This window comes from Eleutherodactylus coqui, chromosome 7 (assembly GCF_035609145.1).
Source record: "Eleutherodactylus coqui strain aEleCoq1 chromosome 7, aEleCoq1.hap1, whole genome shotgun sequence".
Lineage (NCBI taxonomy): Eukaryota > Metazoa > Chordata > Amphibia > Anura > Eleutherodactylidae > Eleutherodactylus > Eleutherodactylus coqui.
Window position 1 is genome coordinate 85,865,915 of NC_089843.1, and position 20,234 is coordinate 85,886,148.

The 20,234-nt window shown below is 46.2% G+C and overlaps 1 protein-coding gene across 1 annotated transcript in view; it reads left to right on the forward strand.

Annotated features, from left to right (window-relative positions):
• The first annotated feature begins 834 nt into the window (after positions 1 to 834).
• The window catches only part of TBC1D14 (TBC1 domain family member 14), a 93,605-nt gene continuing 74,205 nt past the window's right edge, over positions 835 to 20,234 (forward strand). Inside the window, exons 1-3 of the mRNA XM_066573317.1 lie at positions 835 to 922; positions 4,332 to 4,475; positions 11,643 to 12,351. Coding sequence (XP_066429414.1) covers positions 4,430 to 4,475; positions 11,643 to 12,351 — 755 coding nt within the window. The 5' untranslated portion in view covers positions 835 to 922; positions 4,332 to 4,429. The remainder of the gene's footprint in view (positions 923 to 4,331; positions 4,476 to 11,642; positions 12,352 to 20,234) is intronic.

Sequence of the window (20,234 nt, forward strand, 5' to 3'; positions counted from 1 at the left end):
GTTGCTATGGGCAACACGGATTTCCTTTTGGCCACCCCTCATAAGAGTGGGTGCTTGGCTCATTTCTGTGTGGTACATAAGGGGCTTAGTGCTCGTGGGAAGCTGTGTGGTAGTTGGAGCAAATTTGTCCCCATGGGATGAGTTATATTTGTACCAAGTTTGGTTGAAATTGCTCCAGACGTTGATGAGTTATGGTGGCACATACACACATACATCCTATTTTATACATGTAGATTTACAGCACTTGACACCCACAAGCTGTCTAGTTTACCCATGAGGTAAATACATGGTGGGCCACGGAAAAGTAGGCCGGCACACACTCATATGAAAGCATCTAAAAGAAAATCTGTGCTGCCCCTAGCAACCAATCACAGCGCAGCTTTGATTTTACCTCAGCAGTATAACAAATAAAAGCTGTGCTGTGATTGGTTGCTAGGGGCAACAAAGATAAATTTTCTTTAGCCCATCCTGTACTTATGTGGCTGAGGTAAAGGGCCCTAACTACACAGGGGCCCAGAGCCCTTACATGCTGCAGCAGCACCTGTAATAATATATTATGGAACTGCTACTTATGCAATTCTCTAATATATCCCTTCTATAAATGTACCACTGCTGTGCCTGCCTGTAAGCTATCCTGTATACAATGCAGGCAGCTGGAGAGAGCAGGCCTGTGCTTATCTAATATTACATAACAGTCCTCCAGAAGATGAGGCCCCCTCCATGTGAGTGCTGCTTATTATTATGAGGCAGGCATGACACAGAGGAGGAGGTAGATGGTAGCTCGGGGAAGGAGGGAGGAGGAGGATGAGGAGGAGGTGACATATACTGAGGAAGCGCCTCCTTAACAGGAACCAGAGCAGCACCTGCAGCGCCGGGCTTACAGGCTGAGGAGGGGGACACTACGCTCAGACCCCCCTGTCAGGTTGGTGTGGTGCGTTCTGCTCCGAGTCCCTAACACGGGAGGGGGTCCACTGCATTCCGTACCTGGGGGGGTGTAGATCCGGCTATTTATGAGGGAGATGGGCGGTATGTGTGGTGCACCTAGGGGAGAGCGCACCGTGTGCCACCGGGGGCTTTCAGTTTAGAAGTTGGGGCCTGTAGACAACTTTTTACCTGTGCTGTAGTGATGCACAGTCATGGCAGGAGGGCTGCAGGTGCAGATGTGGCACTTGGGGCACCCTATAAGATTTGTGTTGGATTATTTTTTTTTTAGAATTTGAGATTTTGTAACAATATTAGGATTTTTATCTTATTAGTTTGGAGGAAGATATTTATTTATTTTGGTGAAGTGCGGGTATATGCCACATCTATCATTATCTGGACTGCATGAAGGGTGTCATTGGTAGATTTGAGGAAATGCAAAGCTGTTGGCGGTATGGTGGGCAGTTGTGCCAGGAGCTGGGAAATCCAAGCGCTACCTGTGAATGGCGCTGGTAATGTTAGTTTGCATGGATTGTAGAACGCCAATATAATAAACCATATACACAAATACTGTAACTGGTGTTGGATGGAAGAAAAAGGCTGGCAAATGTGTGCTGCGTCCTTACAGTAGCAAAAAGCGCAGGTGTTGTGGGATTTAAAAAAAAAATTTTCTTAAAATTTTTTTTTTTTTTTTTGTGCCCCTGATCAATGAGTAAATGTATTGTTTGTTTATGGTACATCCGTGTATATGTTTGCTCTGTTAAGTGGTACACTCCTACCTCACAAAGGGACTTTCACATGGGTGGATTTGACACGGAAATTCCATGCAAAATTTTGTTGTGGCAAATCCACCTGCGTCCGCTAATTCCCGGGACTGGCCAGCCATGTGTACGAGATTTGTCTAAGGTGCCGCGGGTTTTGGACCTGTGCTTTCCTGGTGGAAATACTGGGGTTTTTTTTCTTTGCTGCGGCAAAACTGCAAAATTTCTGTCGGGATTCCGCCGTATGAGAACCCAGCCAGGGGTTGTCCCGCGGCAGCAAGTGGGTCTATACACTTCTGTATGGCCATATTAATGCACTTTGTAATGTACATTGTGCATTAATTATGAGCCATACAGAAGTTATTCACTTACCTGTTCCGTTGCTAGCGTCCTCGTCTCCATGGAGCCGACTAATTTTCGCCGTCTAATGGCCAAATTAGCCGCGCTTGCGCAGTCCGGGTCTTCTTCTGTTCTCAATGGGGCTCCGTGTAGCTCCGCCCCGTCACGTGCCGATTCCAGCCAATCAGGAGGCTGGAATCGGCAATAGACCGCACAGAAGCCCTGCGGTCCACGGAGGGAGAAGATGCCGGCGGCCATCTTCAGCCGGTAAGTAAGAAGTCACCGGAGCGCGGGGATTCAGGTAAGCGCTGTGCGGATTTTTCTTTAGGTCCCTGCATCGGGGTTGTCTCGCGCCGAACGGGGGGGGGGGGTTGAAAAAAAAAAACCCCGTTTCGGCGTGGGACAACCCCTTTAATATTCCAAACATTTGCATCCTGTTTGTTATACAATTTTTTTTTTTCTATTTTTTTTCTCTTTTTATTTGTATTATCTATTTTGTTCTGTTTTAATCTTGGACGTATTTTAGAGCATAAGTCGCAGTCTGCTATTCTGATGACTTTTTTTTTGCAAAAGTGACAACCGGAATTGCAGCCTTATTGGTTGGTTGTCCCATTCTTATAGAGATTTGGTTGAATTAACAGGGGGCAAAAAAACTCAGATGCCCCCCTGGTCCAGTGCTCCCAGACCGGAGCCAGGAATTTCTGTTGCGATTATGTGAACACGTTAGTGCAGCAGAAGCTACTGGAACTAGACCAGAGGGAGAACATTCAAGAGACGAGTTGTTTTTTGTTTTTTTTTCCGCCGATCTGCCCCATTGTCCATTTTTAACCAATCTCGGTGAATCCCTTTTTAAATAAGTTTCCAGGAACCTATGACAACACTGACCCTTGTAAATGATGGTACAAGTTAATAGAATGGCCATTGCTCATTGAATACATTTCTCAGAAACTAAAAGGTGACAACCAATGTGGCTGCATTTCCTGTGGTCGTTTTTTGAAGAAAAAAAAAATTGGCAACGTCCCCCAACCGCGCACACACAAACAAAAAAAAGTAAATGTCTCGAAGTAGAGCAAACATGATAACCAACATTTCTAACTTGCTCATTTATGGTGATTATTAGGTTTCAGATGAAAATATTCCTGCAAAAAGCAAAATCTACCGCAGTTCTGTGGGTGAAGTGCGATGTGGACATAGTCTATGTATAGATGGAGATTGTAATTCACATTGCAACATCGCATCTGATGATTGCCAGTGTCGTTGCATTGCAACACGTGATCTAACACAACTGTGACTGTTGCAAACACTCCAAGCCTGATGGATTTCTAGTCACAAGTTGCACGTGACTCTTATCTGCATAGACTTCGTCATATCAAACTGCGGCTCGTTTGATATTTAAATTTTTTTTTTTTTGCAAAAAAACTATTAACTTGCCCCTTTTAGGGTGTGTTCACATGTAGCTGGTTTGCTGCAGGTCTGTAGCAAATACCCTAAAAATACTGGCGCAATACCAGGTCGCGGATGAATTGGACCCATTTATTTAATTTTTTGTTGTGTGACTTAGGTGCCACATAGCCTTATGGGGTTTTCCACACAATAGTTGATCGGCTGGTGTATATTCAATTAATTACAATGTCACAAGGTAGATTGCAACTTTTTTCCATGTGGAAACCTAGGCCACCGTTATCCTGTGACTACTTAGACGACACGTGTCACTGGGAAGTTCAAGCCTGATGCTGAACAAGGTGATATTAAGTACATGTAATGGTAGTATGTCATTTGGTGTATGTCATGATTTTTTTTTTTTTTTTTTTGCCACATTAGTTTTGTACTATTGACGTTAATGGTGTTAATGTGACAGTCAGGTCAGATCATGGGGGTTGAAGTTATAAAGAAGGTCAAAAGTATGCTACTCTACACTACATTTCACCAATCTTTAAAGCGTATGCACTTGATGAACGGTAAAACCCTAATGTGAACAGCCCCTAGCACACAACTGCAGGATTAGACTGCACAGCATTTGTTTGGAGTCTGTTACTATGGAAACACCTAGTTCTGTATAGGAGCTTTATACACAAAAAGGTAGGAAATTTTTAATCAATTTGCAAAGTTGCTTTATTTAACATGTATTGAAGTTGTAAAAGTTCTTGCAAGAGTATACATTTCCTTGAAAAGAAAGCTGTTTCGCAACTCTCAAACTATTAGTGTCTAGGAATCTGGCGCCAGCACAAACCTTCATTTGGTGCTGCCTAATGTAATAGAGGGTTAACGAACAGTTCTTTATTTCTAATGTGTGTTTCTTTCTTTATGCAGTAACCTATGAAGTTGTGAAGAAATGCCCTAGAATGTCATGCCCGGATCCTGGTACCGACGTGCCAAACTTTCTTTAAACTTTGTTACTTTGGCTGGCAATGTCACAGCCTGAGTTACAGAAGAATGGAGGTCACAATTGCCAAGGTAATACCAGCTTACTCCGTTTACAAATCGCCTGCTGGGCACAACAGGAACAACCTTGCCAGGTTCCAGAATGTGTTTTATATATCAAGTGGAAATAAACTCCCTGTTTTTTGCATCTGGCAAAAGTCTTAGTTGTCACGCTTGACCGCACATCAGGCTTATTTGCTCCTCCAGCCGTTTGGAGCTGCATCCTGTTTTATTTCTGCAAGGTCATGGTCTCTTTGCAAATATCTTCCCCTTTTTAAGACTCCTTTGTTTTCATCCTTAACCTTCATCACGCTGCAGACTAATTCCTGCTGCCAAGATTAGTCTGTCAAGTTGCATGCCAGCGTTCTCCAGTCTGTTTCTGGTCACATGCTTCTTTATTTTTGGTTTCTTTTGTTTTTGACATTTGCTATGTGTTTCGATTTTTGCTTAATGGAACTGTAACTTTTCACAAAAACTTTAACTTTGCAATTCCTATCCATAACACATAAAACAAAAAGGGTTAATGGAAGTGATTTGAAAAATATGCTTGCCTATAAGTTCTCCTTGGTGCAGTTTCTAATATTGCATTAGATCAAAGTCTAAAGGGAGTTTCCAAAATTAGTCTTGATGACTTGCCAATGACACTTATTGTAAAAGTACTAAGACTTTCACCATTCTCAATATGATCAAGGCTGGCCACCACGCTTGCACTGTACCGGTTTATACCAGTGGATGGGAGTTGGGCTGCCTGTCCACGGGCGTTGCGGTATCCTGCGGTGGATCGCTGCCCGGGAGCAGGAGCTGGCAGATGGATCTCCGCTGTCAGCCTATCTGACAGATAGGCTGACTGTGGAGAATCGCGGCAATTCGCAGCATGCTGCGAATTGCCACCTGCAAACGGAGAATTGAAATGATTCTCCGCTCATGGACAGGGGGGCTGCGCTCTCTATAACAACGCTATAAAGAGCATTCACTGCGTTCCCCGCGGCCGGATTATCGCCGCGGGGAAAGCAATTTAAACCCGCCCGTGGACAGGCAGCCTAAAAAAAACATTTCTGGAACACTGATACAGTGGGGGACTCAATTTGTGTATCAGTTTTGCATGAACAGTTCCTGAACCACAGGCAGCATGAACATGGGACAGGTATGTACAGGGCCCCAATGGACATGGGGTGGACAAAAAAATATGGAAACACTGTAGGAAATGCATGGGATTTTAATTATTAGCATTGAGCTGCTCTTTTGACTCTTGCTTGGCAAAGAGCTTTCCTGACAAATTTGTGTTTACTTCACCTCTTGCCCTGCTCTGAGTGGTTTGGGAGCCAGCTGGTAACAGTAGCTGAGTGACTCAAACCCCTGGCCAATGGAACCTTGTTGCTAGGGCTGATGTTCACTTCTGCCCGGCAGCATCTGTGTCCTGTTAACTCCACTTAAAATCAGTCTCTACATGTCTTATTGAAATATGATTTATAATCCCATGTAATTTAAGGCATGCATTCCATATTTTTTGTCCACCCCCTGTACGTCTAATCTGAAATGCTACAGCGTTTCACAATCAAACATACTTTGAAGATGCTGTACAAACTGAGCTTTGGGGCATGTGGGTGGTGCTGCATGGGCCTTCTCCCTCCTAGATCTGCTAGAGCAGGGGTCCCCAACTCCAGTCCTCAGGGACCGCTAACAGGTCATGTTTTCAGGATATCCTATGGTAACAACACCTTTGATAATGTCTGAGGCACCGACAATAATTACATCACCTGTACAATACTGAGGAAATCCTGAAAACATGACCTGTTGGCGGTCCCCGAGGACTGGAGTTGGGGAGCACTGGGCTAGAGTGATTGCTCTCACCCTATGCAGAATCTGGGAGAGTGCTGCCACCAGATGATCCAGGCAGAGAGGCTGGCCAGCCACTGCTCGTCTATCTCCACAGTCCCATTGAAAGTGAACAGAGTGCTAGTCGGTCTCCTTGGTGTGGGGTCTCTCAATGAAACTCCCACCAAATAGCAAGTTATCTGCCAGAGATGCTGCTTGTTAGCCGTTCTCCGTTCAGCTCATAATAGAAGCTCATGAGCAGAGTCCCCCCCCCCCCTTCTATGCCCTAATGGGGCATATGGAGAAAGAGATTCTTGAGGCACCCCAACTGTCTAGTGCCATTCTTAACATACAGGTTCTTGTCATGAGTGAATTCATTACAGTATAGGTGTGATCTGGGAGGATTAAAGTGACTCATCAACATTAAAAATTGATCAAAGGCTGGAATATTCTTTGCAGTTCTTTGTGTTATAAACTGATTGTGAGAACCTCATGCACACAACCGTATTACAGCTCCACTTTGTACAAAGCCATAATATTGTCTCCATAGACATGTTGGAGCCCTCTACCGTACCCTTTATATGGTGGCATGCTCCATTGGTCTCCATATGTATGGTGGTATTCTTCCCCACAAATTTATGATGCAGATATTTTGCTGACCTCGTCCAAGGCAATTAAATGGGGAAATCAGAATCTGTGTTCAGAAACTCCTAGCCTTAGGGATGCATGGACCTTGAGAATATTATTGCCTTCTTCTTTCCAGCACTTGGCTCATGCATCCGCAGAGGATAACCCCTGCAGTGATTTACACATGTGACTATGTTGGCGCTCCATTGCTGGAGAGATCTTAATGTTTGCTTCTGGCTTTGACATTGGAGACTCCAGTCCCTTCCAGGCGTTTATTTTGGGTTCCTGCGTGCTTTGTGGCTTCTTTCTAGTGATGTTATATTTGCAGTATGAGCCACAGGCCACTAAAGGTTTTTGAAGCCAAAACCAGGAGAGGATCACAAATAGAAGAGAAGTTGTATTCTTTCTCTCCTTTTTATGATCTTCGTCTAGTTTTGGTTTGAAAACCCACATAAAAAAAAAACCTAAACAAAACTTGCACATCTGCATATACCCTAAAATAACTTCTGTAATGCTGGAAACCCCTGATATGCTAATTCTATAAGGGGTTTTCTGAGTTGTTTTTTACCTTTTTGTAAGTCAAGAATAACAAGTTAACATTTATTTATAGGTTGTTACATTTGTGAGGGAACCAAATATATTGTGTTCTCCCTTTTTTCTTTTTTCCACTGTCCCTCAGGGTACGTGAAGCTGCATCAGTAATGTTGCTTCAAGCTTCCTAAGTACATATGTAGCATTTCAAAGCTTGATCGCAGATGCTTATGGCAGACTTGAGGGTTTGTTAGGCCCTGGCTATCATAGTAAAAGATCGGCTCTCCTGGATTTGTTGCTTCACTCTTTGTCAAACTACTTTAAATGGCACAGAGTCTGTAAAGCCCCATAGCCTTCAGCTTGTTGCTCGAGGCCACCAAATTCTGTGAGTTCAGCTGTGTGTGTGGCCACCTTTATTTGTCCTCCTAACCTTGATCCACTGTGGAAGTTCTTAGTTTGAAATGACTTCCTGGAAAGTTTCCATTGAAGAATGTGAATTTGCATGTTCCCATTCATGAAGTAGTGCTGCAAATGCCTCATTTATCAAAACGGTGTAACAGTAAGGCTGATATCGCACTCGGGAACGCGTGATTTCACCACGGATGCAAGATGCTTTTGTGTGTTTTTAAATTTTTTTTCTTTTTTTCTTTTAAATCAATTTTTATTGAAATTTTCACAATAAAAGAGAATTTTACAGCGTACCGTACATATGTAGAACTGCAGACAAGGATAAACATATGCATTAACAATCTGCTATATCTAGACATTACTGCGGGGCATGTACAGTATCTTTGGGTTAAGAAAGAGAAAGAGGGGATCATCAGGTCTCGACCATGGCCAGTATTGTGAGTAATTATTGCAAGGACCTGTTCAAACAGAACATATTGTGGAAGACAAAAGGGGGGAATGGGAAGGGTTAAGAGAGGATGGGTGAGGGGAGAGTGAGCTCCCGAGAGGAGGGAAGGTTATTTCCAACGTTGGGGCTCTCACCATCTGCACCCCCAATGACGTTCCCGATGTCAGCTTCGTTCTAAGCCAGTAATGGAGGAGGCGCGAGAGGAAGGGTTAAGCGGAAGGACCCTCTGGAGCCAGTAGGGCTAAGGTAGAACCGACTGCTGCATGTCGCCGGCACTAGGAGACCCTCCGACCACGTCGCTCCTAATAGCCCGCCATGGGCTCCAAATTTTTAGAAAATTATCATGGGTTCCCCTAGACCAACTGGAGAGCTCTTCCAAGTTCGCCAAAAGATCCGCTCTGTCCCTCCAGAGAGTCAGAGTAGGAGCATCTTGCTGCTTCCACATCGGAGGGATCAGGGCTTTTGCTGTATCGAGCAAAAGGGGCAATCGGTTTGTGTTTACGAGGGTGAAAGGTAGGGGATGGCCTTTGTGTTTAAAAACGCCTCGCATCACTTCAGGAAAGTAGCCATCTTCCGGAGAAGCGGCAAGTGTTTTCCCTTGTCTTCAATGTGGAGCATCACATCACACTCGCTTGCACATTGCACGCCGGGCGATGCTTTGCTGGCCCTGTTGAAAACCATGGGCAAGGCATTCCAGATGAATTCCCAAAGACGGGGCATGCCACGAATGGGGTTCATATTCACGTGAGATTTGTCTGCTTCAAAATGCACAAATCTTACACATTCATTTTTTTTGGGGGGGGGGGGGGGTGAAAGTGGCCTTGGACTGTCCTTGTTGCCCATAGCAACCAATCAGAACTCGAACTTTCATTTTTCCAGTGGAGTTTAAAAAATGAAAGCTGTGATGTGATTGGATATGTTCAACAAGGACCGTCTTACTGCTAGTTTTGGTAAATAAGGCCTAAATTGTCTATAAAGAAAGCCTTTATAGACTGGCCATCTCGTAAAACTGGGCCATAAAATCCCAGGGTTGGACGTCTTTTATAATATTCGTTGACCTTTTCTTTTTTTCTCTACAAAACCCTAAAACACCTCGTTATTGGTTTAGTGTTTTCTTCCTAAATTTAAAGTATAGGTAACAAATCCACCTAAAGAAACCCTCCTTGTGGAAAATTTACAGCAAAATGAATGAGTCTTTTAAAAGTCGCATTTTAGTGCTTGAGAAATGGAGATGCCAAACTTAAATCCACAGCATGTCGATGGTGTGGAATCCACCACTTAAAATGAAGGGGTAAATTCTGCACAAAAATCTGCACCAAATAGTGTGTTATTTATTTTTTTTAATTTAATGCAGATTTTGCGCCGCAGACACTCTGCAGCATATCTGTTCCATGTGAACGCACCCTAAGGGCACATTCACACAAAGCTGATTTGGTGCGGATTTTGCAGCAGATTTCACCCGTTTCATTTCAATTAAAATTGAAAGGCTGAAATATGCTAAGGATCCGTAGCAAATCGGCTACATGTGAATGCACCCAAAGAGGAATGGATTGCTTCCACCAAGTAAATAACACATGGTGGTCCTCTCTCAGCATCTGTTCTGTCGTGCAGACCTCTCTGAAACTGCACCATTTACCTAAGTGGGTCTTGCAAAAATCTATGTGCTTGCTGCCAGCAAGACAGATCTCATTGACCATAATGGGGTCAGCCTGGCTTCTGGCATACTACCCAAAATTTTCTCTTTCACAATAACGCAGAATGCTGCACTAATTGACCTGTAATTTAGTGCCAAATATGCATCGGATCCTCCAGCGTAGATATGACTGTGGCCTTGAAGGGAACCTGTCGCATCCCCACAGCACCATAAACTACGTTGTGGGGATGTCACAGGGAGCCAGGTGAGGTATCTTTTATTTATTTTTTAATACGCCACTGCTCCCACAATGCAGCAATGTCCCCGCCTGACGTCAGCGTGCGGCATGAAAATCCGACTCTGTGCACACGCTCTCCTGTACAAGTCTATGGGAGAGCATGCATATGGGACTCAGTAAATCCTACTTTTTTCCAATTTATGTGTTTTATATGGTGAAGCATTTACCTGCAGAGTTTCATTGCCGTTGGCAGTTTTTCTCTACTATTAGTTTGCAGAGAATGAACTTGCACGCCTTCCATTATTTAATATGATATTTTGAAATGCTCTCGTGTATGAAATCTAATTATTCATATGTTGTGAGCTCATTTTATATACCCTTTTATGTATTATAGTGTGCTTATGTTTTGCAGTGATGTATTCACTATATAATGGCATTCTGTGTAATAGTCTTCGAGGGTACTTAATCTCTAAGAGCAATCGCAGGCTGTAAAGTGGCGTTCCTCTATTTTTAGAGTGTTAAGAGCTATATTTAGCTATATACAGTTTATTCTTCCAAGAGATATACCTCCCACTCTTGTCTTGTATAACTCAGGTGCAGCAGGACAATTTATAAAGAAAGTGGTAATCTGGAGCAAAATACAGAATAGGGGCCCATTTCCCATCATTTTTACACTTCTGTTTGTATGCTATGCTACATGGATTTACCGTGTTTCACCGAAAATAAGACTTTGTCTAATAATTTTTGCGCCAAAAGAGGCACTAGGTATTATTTTTTGGGGGGGGGGATGTCTTATTAAACATTACCTAGCAGGCTCAGTCCAGATCCCTCCTGCTGCTTTCCAGAGCTCTGACGAGCTTCTTGCAGTCCTCGTCTGCCCACAGAAGATCACTTCCTGCTTATGGGATTCATAAATCCCACCTCCAGGGAGCGATGGGTCTGATTGGTTTTGAGTGCTGCATTGATTGACTGAGCAGCATTCGATGAACCAGTGCGATGGCTCTGATTGGTTCATTGAACGCTGCAAGGATTGGTTCGTGAGCGCTGCTCAGCCAATCAGCCATTGCATTGGTTCATTGAGCGCTGCTCAGTCAATCAGACCCATCGCTTTCTGGAGGTGGGATTTATGAATCCCTTAACCAGGAAGTGATCTTCTGTGGGCGGAGGAGGACTGCAAGAAGCGTGCAGAGCTGCGGAGAGCAGCGGGAGGGACCTGGACCAAGGCTGCTAGGTAATGTATTCCTTTTATTCAATGATTCCGTAAACTGAATAATGAGCTAATTATGTTATTTGGTCACTGACTGCCTGTACACTGAACAATTATTTTTAAGATTCACACGACCAGCAACCCGAACATGCTTCTGTTGACTGTGTACTGATTGATGCTATGTTTTTTATTTAAAAAAAAAAAAAAAGTTTGCTTACTTTTTACTAAGTTACAAACCTTGAAGCAAAAAAGTCATCTGTGCAATCCTATTTACACGTATTTTTTTTATATAGTTTCCTCTTGGTCGAATATGAATAAAGACTTACCATCTAACATCAAGAACCTTGGATTTATTGAGGTCCATGACATTACTGTTGACAGTGATATTCACAATCTTGGCAGATGGAGTCGAAAGGGTTCTCAATCTCATACTCTTCCAGACTTCAACCATGGCCATTTTGTTACAATCGGTGAAAGTAACAGCGTCACTTCAGTGGACTCTGGCATCCCGACCCTTGAGATCGCCAATCCAGAACCCGTCCACTGCAATAACAAGTCAAACTGTTTGAATGGAGCTTCTGCAGATGAAAGGGTCTTTCAGAGCTCCAAAAGTATACCTAGTAGCGGTACTCCATCTCAGAGGAACTCCGACAGTGATCACATCATCTGGAAGTCCTCCACATTTCCCAGATCTGGCTATGACACGGCCAAGCTCTACAGCCCAACGTCTCTGAACAGAAGTGATGATATCTCTGACTGCAGCGTTTCCAGCCTCAGCACGGACTTTTCCACCACTCTATCGGTGAGCAATGAGGACATTGTGGACGTCTTGGTGACCAGCAACTCAAGTGCAATTGTCAACTTGGAAAATGATGACACGCATTTTTCAGATGTCACTTTGAACTCTACAAAGGACAGTTCTGATGCAATTCTTAAGGGCTCTATGCAGGATGCCGAGAGTAAAGTAAGGATATTGGGACCAATCAGTAACTTCTTGAACAGGTAAAGTTTTATAGAATTATCCTTAAGTCTGTCAATTCTCATTTCTCGGCAGTGAAAGTTGAACATGATCCACTGAAATAGTTTGTATCTGTCTGACTTTACCTGTGTTTTACAACCTTATATTCACCTGATCGGCCTAAGAACATATTTTGCCCGTTGCCCAACACTATGGGAGGTAATGGTGGTCTACGAGAAGTTTTAGCTTACTCTGCCCAAGCATGACGATTGCTTTTATGAGCCAGGAATGTCCTTGGGACACATCTGTTTGATTTGGCTGGCACAGTACCCAAGTCTGAACCCCTTTGTGTGTCATGAAATGCAATGTGCATAACGTACCCACAATACTTACTTTGCAGCACTGGCGTATTCAACTTTTTTATTTTTATTTTACACTAATGCCACATCCGTTCTCTTGAGCGGATAACGATAGCAAGCGTTGGGCCACTTTTACACAGGCGACAAAATTGTGCAATTTTCTTGCAATGCGACAGCGCTATGAATCGCATGTTTGTGAAGCTCATGCTTTGTAATGTGTTCCTTCACATTAGCGATGTTTTGTAGGCTGCTACATTGCAAAGGAAAAAAAAATCGCGGCATCCTGAATATTGCCACGATTTGCTATGTTTTGTTGCCCATGTTTCCCTGTGAAGCCTTCCTTTGTGTTGTATCGCACGAAAACTGCATTGTATTCAGTCTTCAGCCAGCTCTTTCTGTTCAGGTGGTTCAGAAATCCCGTCTCCAGGGAGCACTGGCTCTGATTGGCTGAGCCGCGGCGCTTGAGAACCAATCGCAGCCATCGCATTAAATGGCTGTGATTGGTTCATTGAGCACTGTAGTGATTGGTTCTCGAGTGCCGGAGCTCAGCCAGTCAGTGCCAGGGCCTCTTAGAGGCAGGATTTTTGAACCTCCTGACCAGGAAGCGCTGAATGCAGACCAGTGTGGCGGAGTGGACAGTGCCTGTTAGGTGAAGTACTAGTAATTATTAGGACATTATAGTCCCAGTGTTTCTGGTGGCACATCACACACACAGTAGCTTGCTTACCACACAAGACAAACAGATTGGCTCCTCCCACAGCAGTGACATCACCACAGGTCCTTCAGCCCACTGGATCTCTGTGGTGGAGGTAGGTCAGTGTGTACTGTTAGGACTGCTGAGTTGTGTGACATCATACACATTCATATACTCAAAGACAAGTGGTTGTTAGTAGTTTGTGTGTCTTTTTTTGTTCTCTTTTATTATGCAGCTAGGATTTATTTTCGGGGTATGGATTATATTTCAATCCCCGTCTTTCTCTCTTCAATAATGTAGCAGAGAGACGGAAACCCTGTACTGAGCCCGACCGGAGGTGTGACGGCAGCCTTCTAGCGCTCTAGTAACCAGACTAGACCGAGGGGTGATATTCCAGGTCTGTAATCGTGGCAGCTGTCTCATACTGAGGAGTCCTGGATTTTAGACTGTTTGTTTTAGTCAATACATCCTCTGTTGGATTTGGAAACCAAAATAATGTTACTGTCCTTGTGTATATTTACTTACCATTACCGAAATAACTGGAACACAGTCAACACTGGGATCGAGCCATGTGCTTCCTGCACATCATTTTCCTACTCTTATCTTGGCAGGAAACGAAGCCGTGTGATGACTGCTAAGTCCTTAAAGGGCACTTTCACGTGTGGGATAATCGTTGCAGGCGTTCTGCAGTGGCTGTATCTGCACTTAAAATGGTGCAAATTTGGCTGCAGTTCTTGCCGATCTGCTGCAGAATTTAACCCTTGTTGGATTCCACAGCAGAAATCCGCAGTAGCAATACACACTGCACTTAGCATCCATAGTGCTTTTCAAAAACTCTGCAAATTCATTGCAGAAAGGTTTTGCGCCGTGGAAGGAGACTTCTGAAATTGCCTCTCTTGGCTTGTACTGTAAACACAGTGGAAATACACACCATCCCATCCCACCACAAAAGCAATGGTTAAATAAACTGCCCTAAAACACATCCTGATCCTAGCAACCAACTTTTTCTTCATGGCCACTGAGGCTGGAAATATCGGAGGCTTGGTGCACATTGCCAGCATATCTGGTCAACGTGGATGATGCTGAGTCTTCCAATGAATAGTTACATTAGGGCAGTGATTGCTAAACTACCTTACATTTTTCAGATGGTTAGTTAGGTGGACGATTAGGGATATAACGAGAGATGGATAACTGACTATAGTGTCGTTGGGAAGAGGCAATTTATGATCTAGATCGGAAAGCAGTAACAAGGGGGGGGGGGGGGGGGGGAGTGCTGCCTGAGCAGTGTAGATGTTGTTGTTTCAGCAGAGCTGCTGTGTTGCTCCCCCAATGCTGCTCTCTGCAGCTCTGGTCTTTTGTTTACTTTGGACTGCAGTGGTCACATGGTTGCTTACCCACGTGACTGCTACGGCCAATACAAGGCTGGCAGGGATATCATCAGTAACGTCCCATAAACCTGCCTTAAGGTTTCTACGCTAAAAGCCACTTGACAGGTTTACGAGAAATCACTAGGCCAGAAGACCATGGTACGTATATTTGATTTTATATATTCTTGAGCTCATGGGGCCAAAAACTATATAAAAAAAAATTGTTGGACAACTCTTTTAATAGGAATAGGACCTCTGGTGGACAGCACTTCAGAAAGATAGAAATAGAAATATTATATAATTATTTTTTTTTAGTACAAAAAATATCATTTTAGCTAGTGACTTGTACTCTGAGACCACGTTTGTTAATATGCTAGCCGATGTGGTAACTAGAAAAAGTGCAGCAACCACGTAATTTTCTATGTGTATCTGTGAAAACTCTTAGAATGCAGATAGCTGCGTACCACGCACATGTATGCAGCAGAGAATGGTGGGTTGTATAGTACCTTTGGATGTACATGGACCTTTCCATTAATGTTATAAGGGGGTCTGTCCAGGGGAAAAAAGGGTCTGTTCTCTCAAACTGTGGCGTTCCATGGGCTGTATCTTGTATTCAGCTCAAGTGAAAGGAGCAGCTGGGCCCAAACTGCAATATCAGATGGAGCCCATGGACAGACGCGATGGTGTTTCTGGAAACAGGGTATGTAGTCCTGGAGACGTCCCTTCAAGAGTGCAGCTGGTTTGGGGCTTTTTAAAGGCGTTGTACCAAAGCCTAAAGCTATGTCCTATACCCAAGATGGAGAATAACTTTTGGTTGGGAGTCTGACTGCTGGAACCCACACCATTCCCGATTTATTTGGGGTCTTGACGGTCTCTACATGGAGAAAGCGGAGGATGTTCATAGACACCACCTTCCCATTCGTTTTTAATGACTGCTGCGCTCATACACGCCAGTTTAAGCGCTACGCCTCGGGAACCTCTCTGGCTCTTGTGCACTGTGGGGGAGGCCTCGGGAACCTCTCTGGCTCTTGTGCACTGTGGGGGAGGCCTCGGGAACCTCTCTGGCTCTTGTGCACTGTGGGGGAGGCCTCGGGAACCTCTCTGGCTCTTGTGCACTGTGGGGGAGGCCTCGGGAACCTCTCTGGCTCTTGTGCACTGTGGGGGAGGCCTCGGGAACCTCTCTGGCTCTTGTGCACTGTGGGGGAGGCCTCGGGAACCTCTCTGGCTCTTGTGCACTGTGGGGGAGGCCTCGGGAACCTCTCTGGCTCTTGTGCACTGTGGGGGAGGCCTCGGGAACCTCTCTGGCTCTTGTGCACTGTGGGGGAGGCCTCGGGAACCTCTCTGGCTCTTGTACAGCGTGGGGGAGGCCTCGGGAACCTCTCTGGCTCTTGTACAGCGGGGGGGAGGCCTCGGGAACCTCTCTGGCTCTTGTACAGCGGGGGGGAGGCCTCGGGAACCTCTCTGGCTCTTGTACAGCGGGGGGGGGGAGGCCTCGGGAACCTCTCTGGCTCTTGTACAGCGGGGGGAGGCCTCGGGAACCTCTCTGGCTCTTGTACAGCGGGGGGAGGCCTCGGGAACCTCTCTGGCTCTTGTACAGCGGGGGGAGGCCTCGGGAACCTCTCTGGCTCTTGTACAGCGGGGGAGGCCTCGGGAACCTCTCTGGCTCTTGTGCACTGTGGGGGAGGCCTCGGGAACCTCTCTGGCTCTTGTACAGCGTGGGGGAGGCCTCGGGAACCTCTCTGGCTCTTGTACAGCGTGGGGGAGGCCTCGGGAACCTCTCTGGCTCTTGTGCACTGTGGGGGAGGCCTCGGGAACCTCTCTGGCTCTTGTGCACTGTGGGGGGAGGCCTCGGGAACCTCTCTGGCTCTTGTGCACTGTGGGGGGAGGCCTCGGGAACCTCTCTGGCTCTTGTGCACTGTGGGGGGAGGCCTCGGGAACCTCTCTGGCTCTTGTGCACTGTGGGGGGAGGCCTCGGGAACCTCTCTGGCTCTTGTGCACTGTGGGGGGAGGCCTCGGGAACCTCTCTGGCTCTTGTGCACTGTGGGGGGAGGCCTCGGGAACCTCTCTGGCTCTTGTGCACTGTGGGGGGAGGCCTCGGGAACCTCTCTGGCTCTTGTGCACTGTGGGGGGAGGCCTCGGGAACCTCTCTGGCTCTTGTGCACTGTGGGGGGAGGCCTCGGGAACCTCTCTGGCTCTTGTGCACTGTGGGGGGAGGCCTCGGGAACCTCTCTGGCTCTTGTGCACTGTGGGGGGAGGCCTCGGGAACCTCTCTGGCTCTTGTGCACTGTGGGGGGAGGCCTCGGGAACCTCTCTGGCTCTTGTGCACTGTGGGGGGAGGCCTCGGGAACCTCTCTGGCTCTTGTGCACTGTGGGGGGAGGCCTCGGGAACCTCTCTGGCTCTTGTGCACTGTGGGGGGAGGCCTCGGGAACCTCTCTGGCTCTTGTGCACTGTGGGGGGAGGCCTCGGGAACCTCTCTGGCTCTTGTGCACTGTGGGGGGAGGCCTCGGGAACCTCTCTGGCTCTTGTGCACTGTGGGGGGAGGCCTCGGGAACCTCTCTGGCTCTTGTGCACTGTGGCGGAGGCCTCGGGAACCTCTCTGGCTCTTGTGCACTGTGGCGGAGGCCTCGGGAACCTCTCTGGCTCTTGTGCACTGTGGCGGAGGCCTCGGGAACCTCTCTGGCTCTTGATGTTAAAAGCGTCTCAGTGTTGTAAATGTACAGCACTTTGCACCTGCTTGTGTATTTTACACACTTTAGTATAGTGCATACTTGTTCAGCAGTGCTGTACATCACTTGATGCCGCCATTGGGGCTCACGGTCTAAGTTCTTGGTGGGATTTGATCCCAACGCTGCAAGGAGACAGTGCTAACCACTGAGCCAATAGGTAAATGCCAAAGAATATTTTCGTCGCCACTCCTGAAGCTGCTCCAGAAAGATGGCATGATGGTGGTCTGGATTAATACTAGTATCTGCAGAATCACCCGCAGATACTGTATGGTAGGTCTAGATTATTAGTAGTATTGTAGAGACTGTAATGTCAGACCACCTAACTGATTACAGTCTCTAACAGTCCCGACTGCTCTGACTTGGCTGTGCTATAGACAGATGTTTGTCATTGGAGACCCCTTAAGACCTTCCCGTTCAGTTCCCACATAGCCCTCCTACTGCCGTCTCGCACCTGGTTAATTCTTGCTCTGAGCAGACCTATAAATTATAAATGACTTTAACCCTGATCTGTTACATTAATCTTGGTTCTCGGTGGCAGGCATTGTAGTCCGCTGGTGAAGACCATAAACTATTCATTAGAAGGGCTGCTATCTCATTACTGGAATTTTCCCTCATTTTACTTAAATAGCTTTTCGGTCTTGTGTGTGAATAAAAAAAGTTTAAATCGCCTCTCTGGTACCGGACAAACACATATGGTGTGAATTTTGACTCTGAAGCAGCTGCGTACCCCAAGTCTTTTTGGCTGTCGCCGCACTCCATCTGTTACAGAGCACAGTGCTACTGGTCAGGTGATGCAGAAGTGCCATCGCCTAACCAGCAGCGCTGCACTGAGTACCCCCTGCCGGGTAACGGGTGAAGGAAGCGCCCACAGCCAAAGACTTAGGAGGGGAGTGATGTTACCTTCTAAAATTGACTGCGGGTACACAGCTGATCTTTAATTCAAAATTCGTGCCAATGCTGTGGATTTTACTCTGTTTTTGATGCAGAAATGCTGCAGAATTTTCCGCTGTGGACCTTCCGCAGCATTTCTGCTCTGTGTAACATGCCCTAAAAGTTAGACTCTGCAAACAAAGTCATGCTCTTAAAATGCACCAGTTCATAACAGCGACTCTTGCTGGTGGGTAAATCTGTCACATTTTAAGACCATCTAGTCTAAGCTTACATTACCTCTAAGGCTGGGTTCACACAGGGTGGATTCTCTGCGGAAATCTCCCGGTTTGGCCGCAGCGAAAACCCGCAGCGGCTTTGAAGCGGCCCGGCCGCTCACTCTTCCACTGTGGCCGGCGCTCCCATAGAGAAAAAAAAATTGACATGCTGCGGTTGGCAAGTCCGTGCCGCAGCGGCGTCTTCTGCCGGCTTAGCCGCAGCGGATTTGCTGTCCCAGATTTCTGAGAAATCTCGTCCACATGCCTGGCTAATTCCGGGATTAGCTGCCACTGGTGGATTTGCCGCAGCAAAATTCCGCACGGAATTTCCGCGGCAAATCCGCCCCTTGTGAAACCAGCCTAAGGTTTATTAATAATCTGGTCAAAACTCCATTCTCAATGTGGCTAAAGCATGGTTGAATTTGTGCGAGAAAACTGGCCTATCTGGAATAGTAAATCTGCCCCAAAGTGGTAGAACTTCTCATTTACATGCTGATTACACTTTTTTCCCCCCATTTTAATTAGCTCCAAATGACAACCCTGCGGTACAACATGTGTTCCCTCTGTGCTCGATAAGGGACTGCTTATCCCATGTACAATGTGTTCCACGAATAATTACTACTCTGTTCCGTTTGATCTCGCTTCCATCTGTATCTAGATTACATCAGCTCCTCCACATTTCCCTAATTTATGTTTGGCCATTCTGTTCCTCTGACAAAGCATTGTATTGTGTAACGTGCGGGCAGGAACGCCCTTCTACCTGCGCCGCCAGCCACTCTTATGTAATGGCATCATAGACTGTGTCAGCCCTTCAGGAGGACAACTTCAGATCAACCTGTCGTAAGCCGCCTGATAGAAAGGCTTCTGTGCTTTGTGGTGTGGAGCATCTTCTAGGCTACATAGGTGGCTTTATCTCCTAATCCATCTGCCTAAGGTCAAATGCACACTGCTGAGCCTGAATCCAACCTAGTGCCCGGCCGGTGCCCCCTGCGTACCTGTCCACAGTGTTCTTTATCTGTAATGCGGATGTGCTGGCCAGCGCACATGCGCAGTACAGATGGTGCCGGGGATCGGACGGCTTCCTTTGACTTCAATGGAAGTTGTCCGCGTGGATTCCACGTTGAAATAGAACATGCAGCGAAGGATTGCGGCGTTGCTCCCATTATTTTTCAATGGGAGATCTCGCATCACATCGTGTGCACATGGTGCGATGCTGCCGCCGGCCCCATTGCTCAAATGCAAGAGCACACAGCAAGTTAAAACATGCTGTGGTATGTTTTTCACATGGCACCACGATGCGGGAAACATCACTCATATGTATGACCCCATTCAAAAAAATGGGGTTCATATTCGTGCATCTCGCACGATTTTCTCGCCGTGTGAAGTTGGCCTAAATGGCGCAGCTACATGCTCTCTAAACCAGGGGTGCGTTCACATTTAGTGGAATGGTGCGGCTGTTCTGAAGCAGAAAAAAATCAATTTCAAAACTGCTTCAAAATCCGCACCCTTTCCTCTAAATGTCTTCACATTCACATTTGAATGCCACCCACTTTGCTGCGGATATTGGCTGCTTAGTTTTTACAGGTGAAACGCTGTACGACCCGCAACTTCATTGCAAAAACCACATGCGGCTTT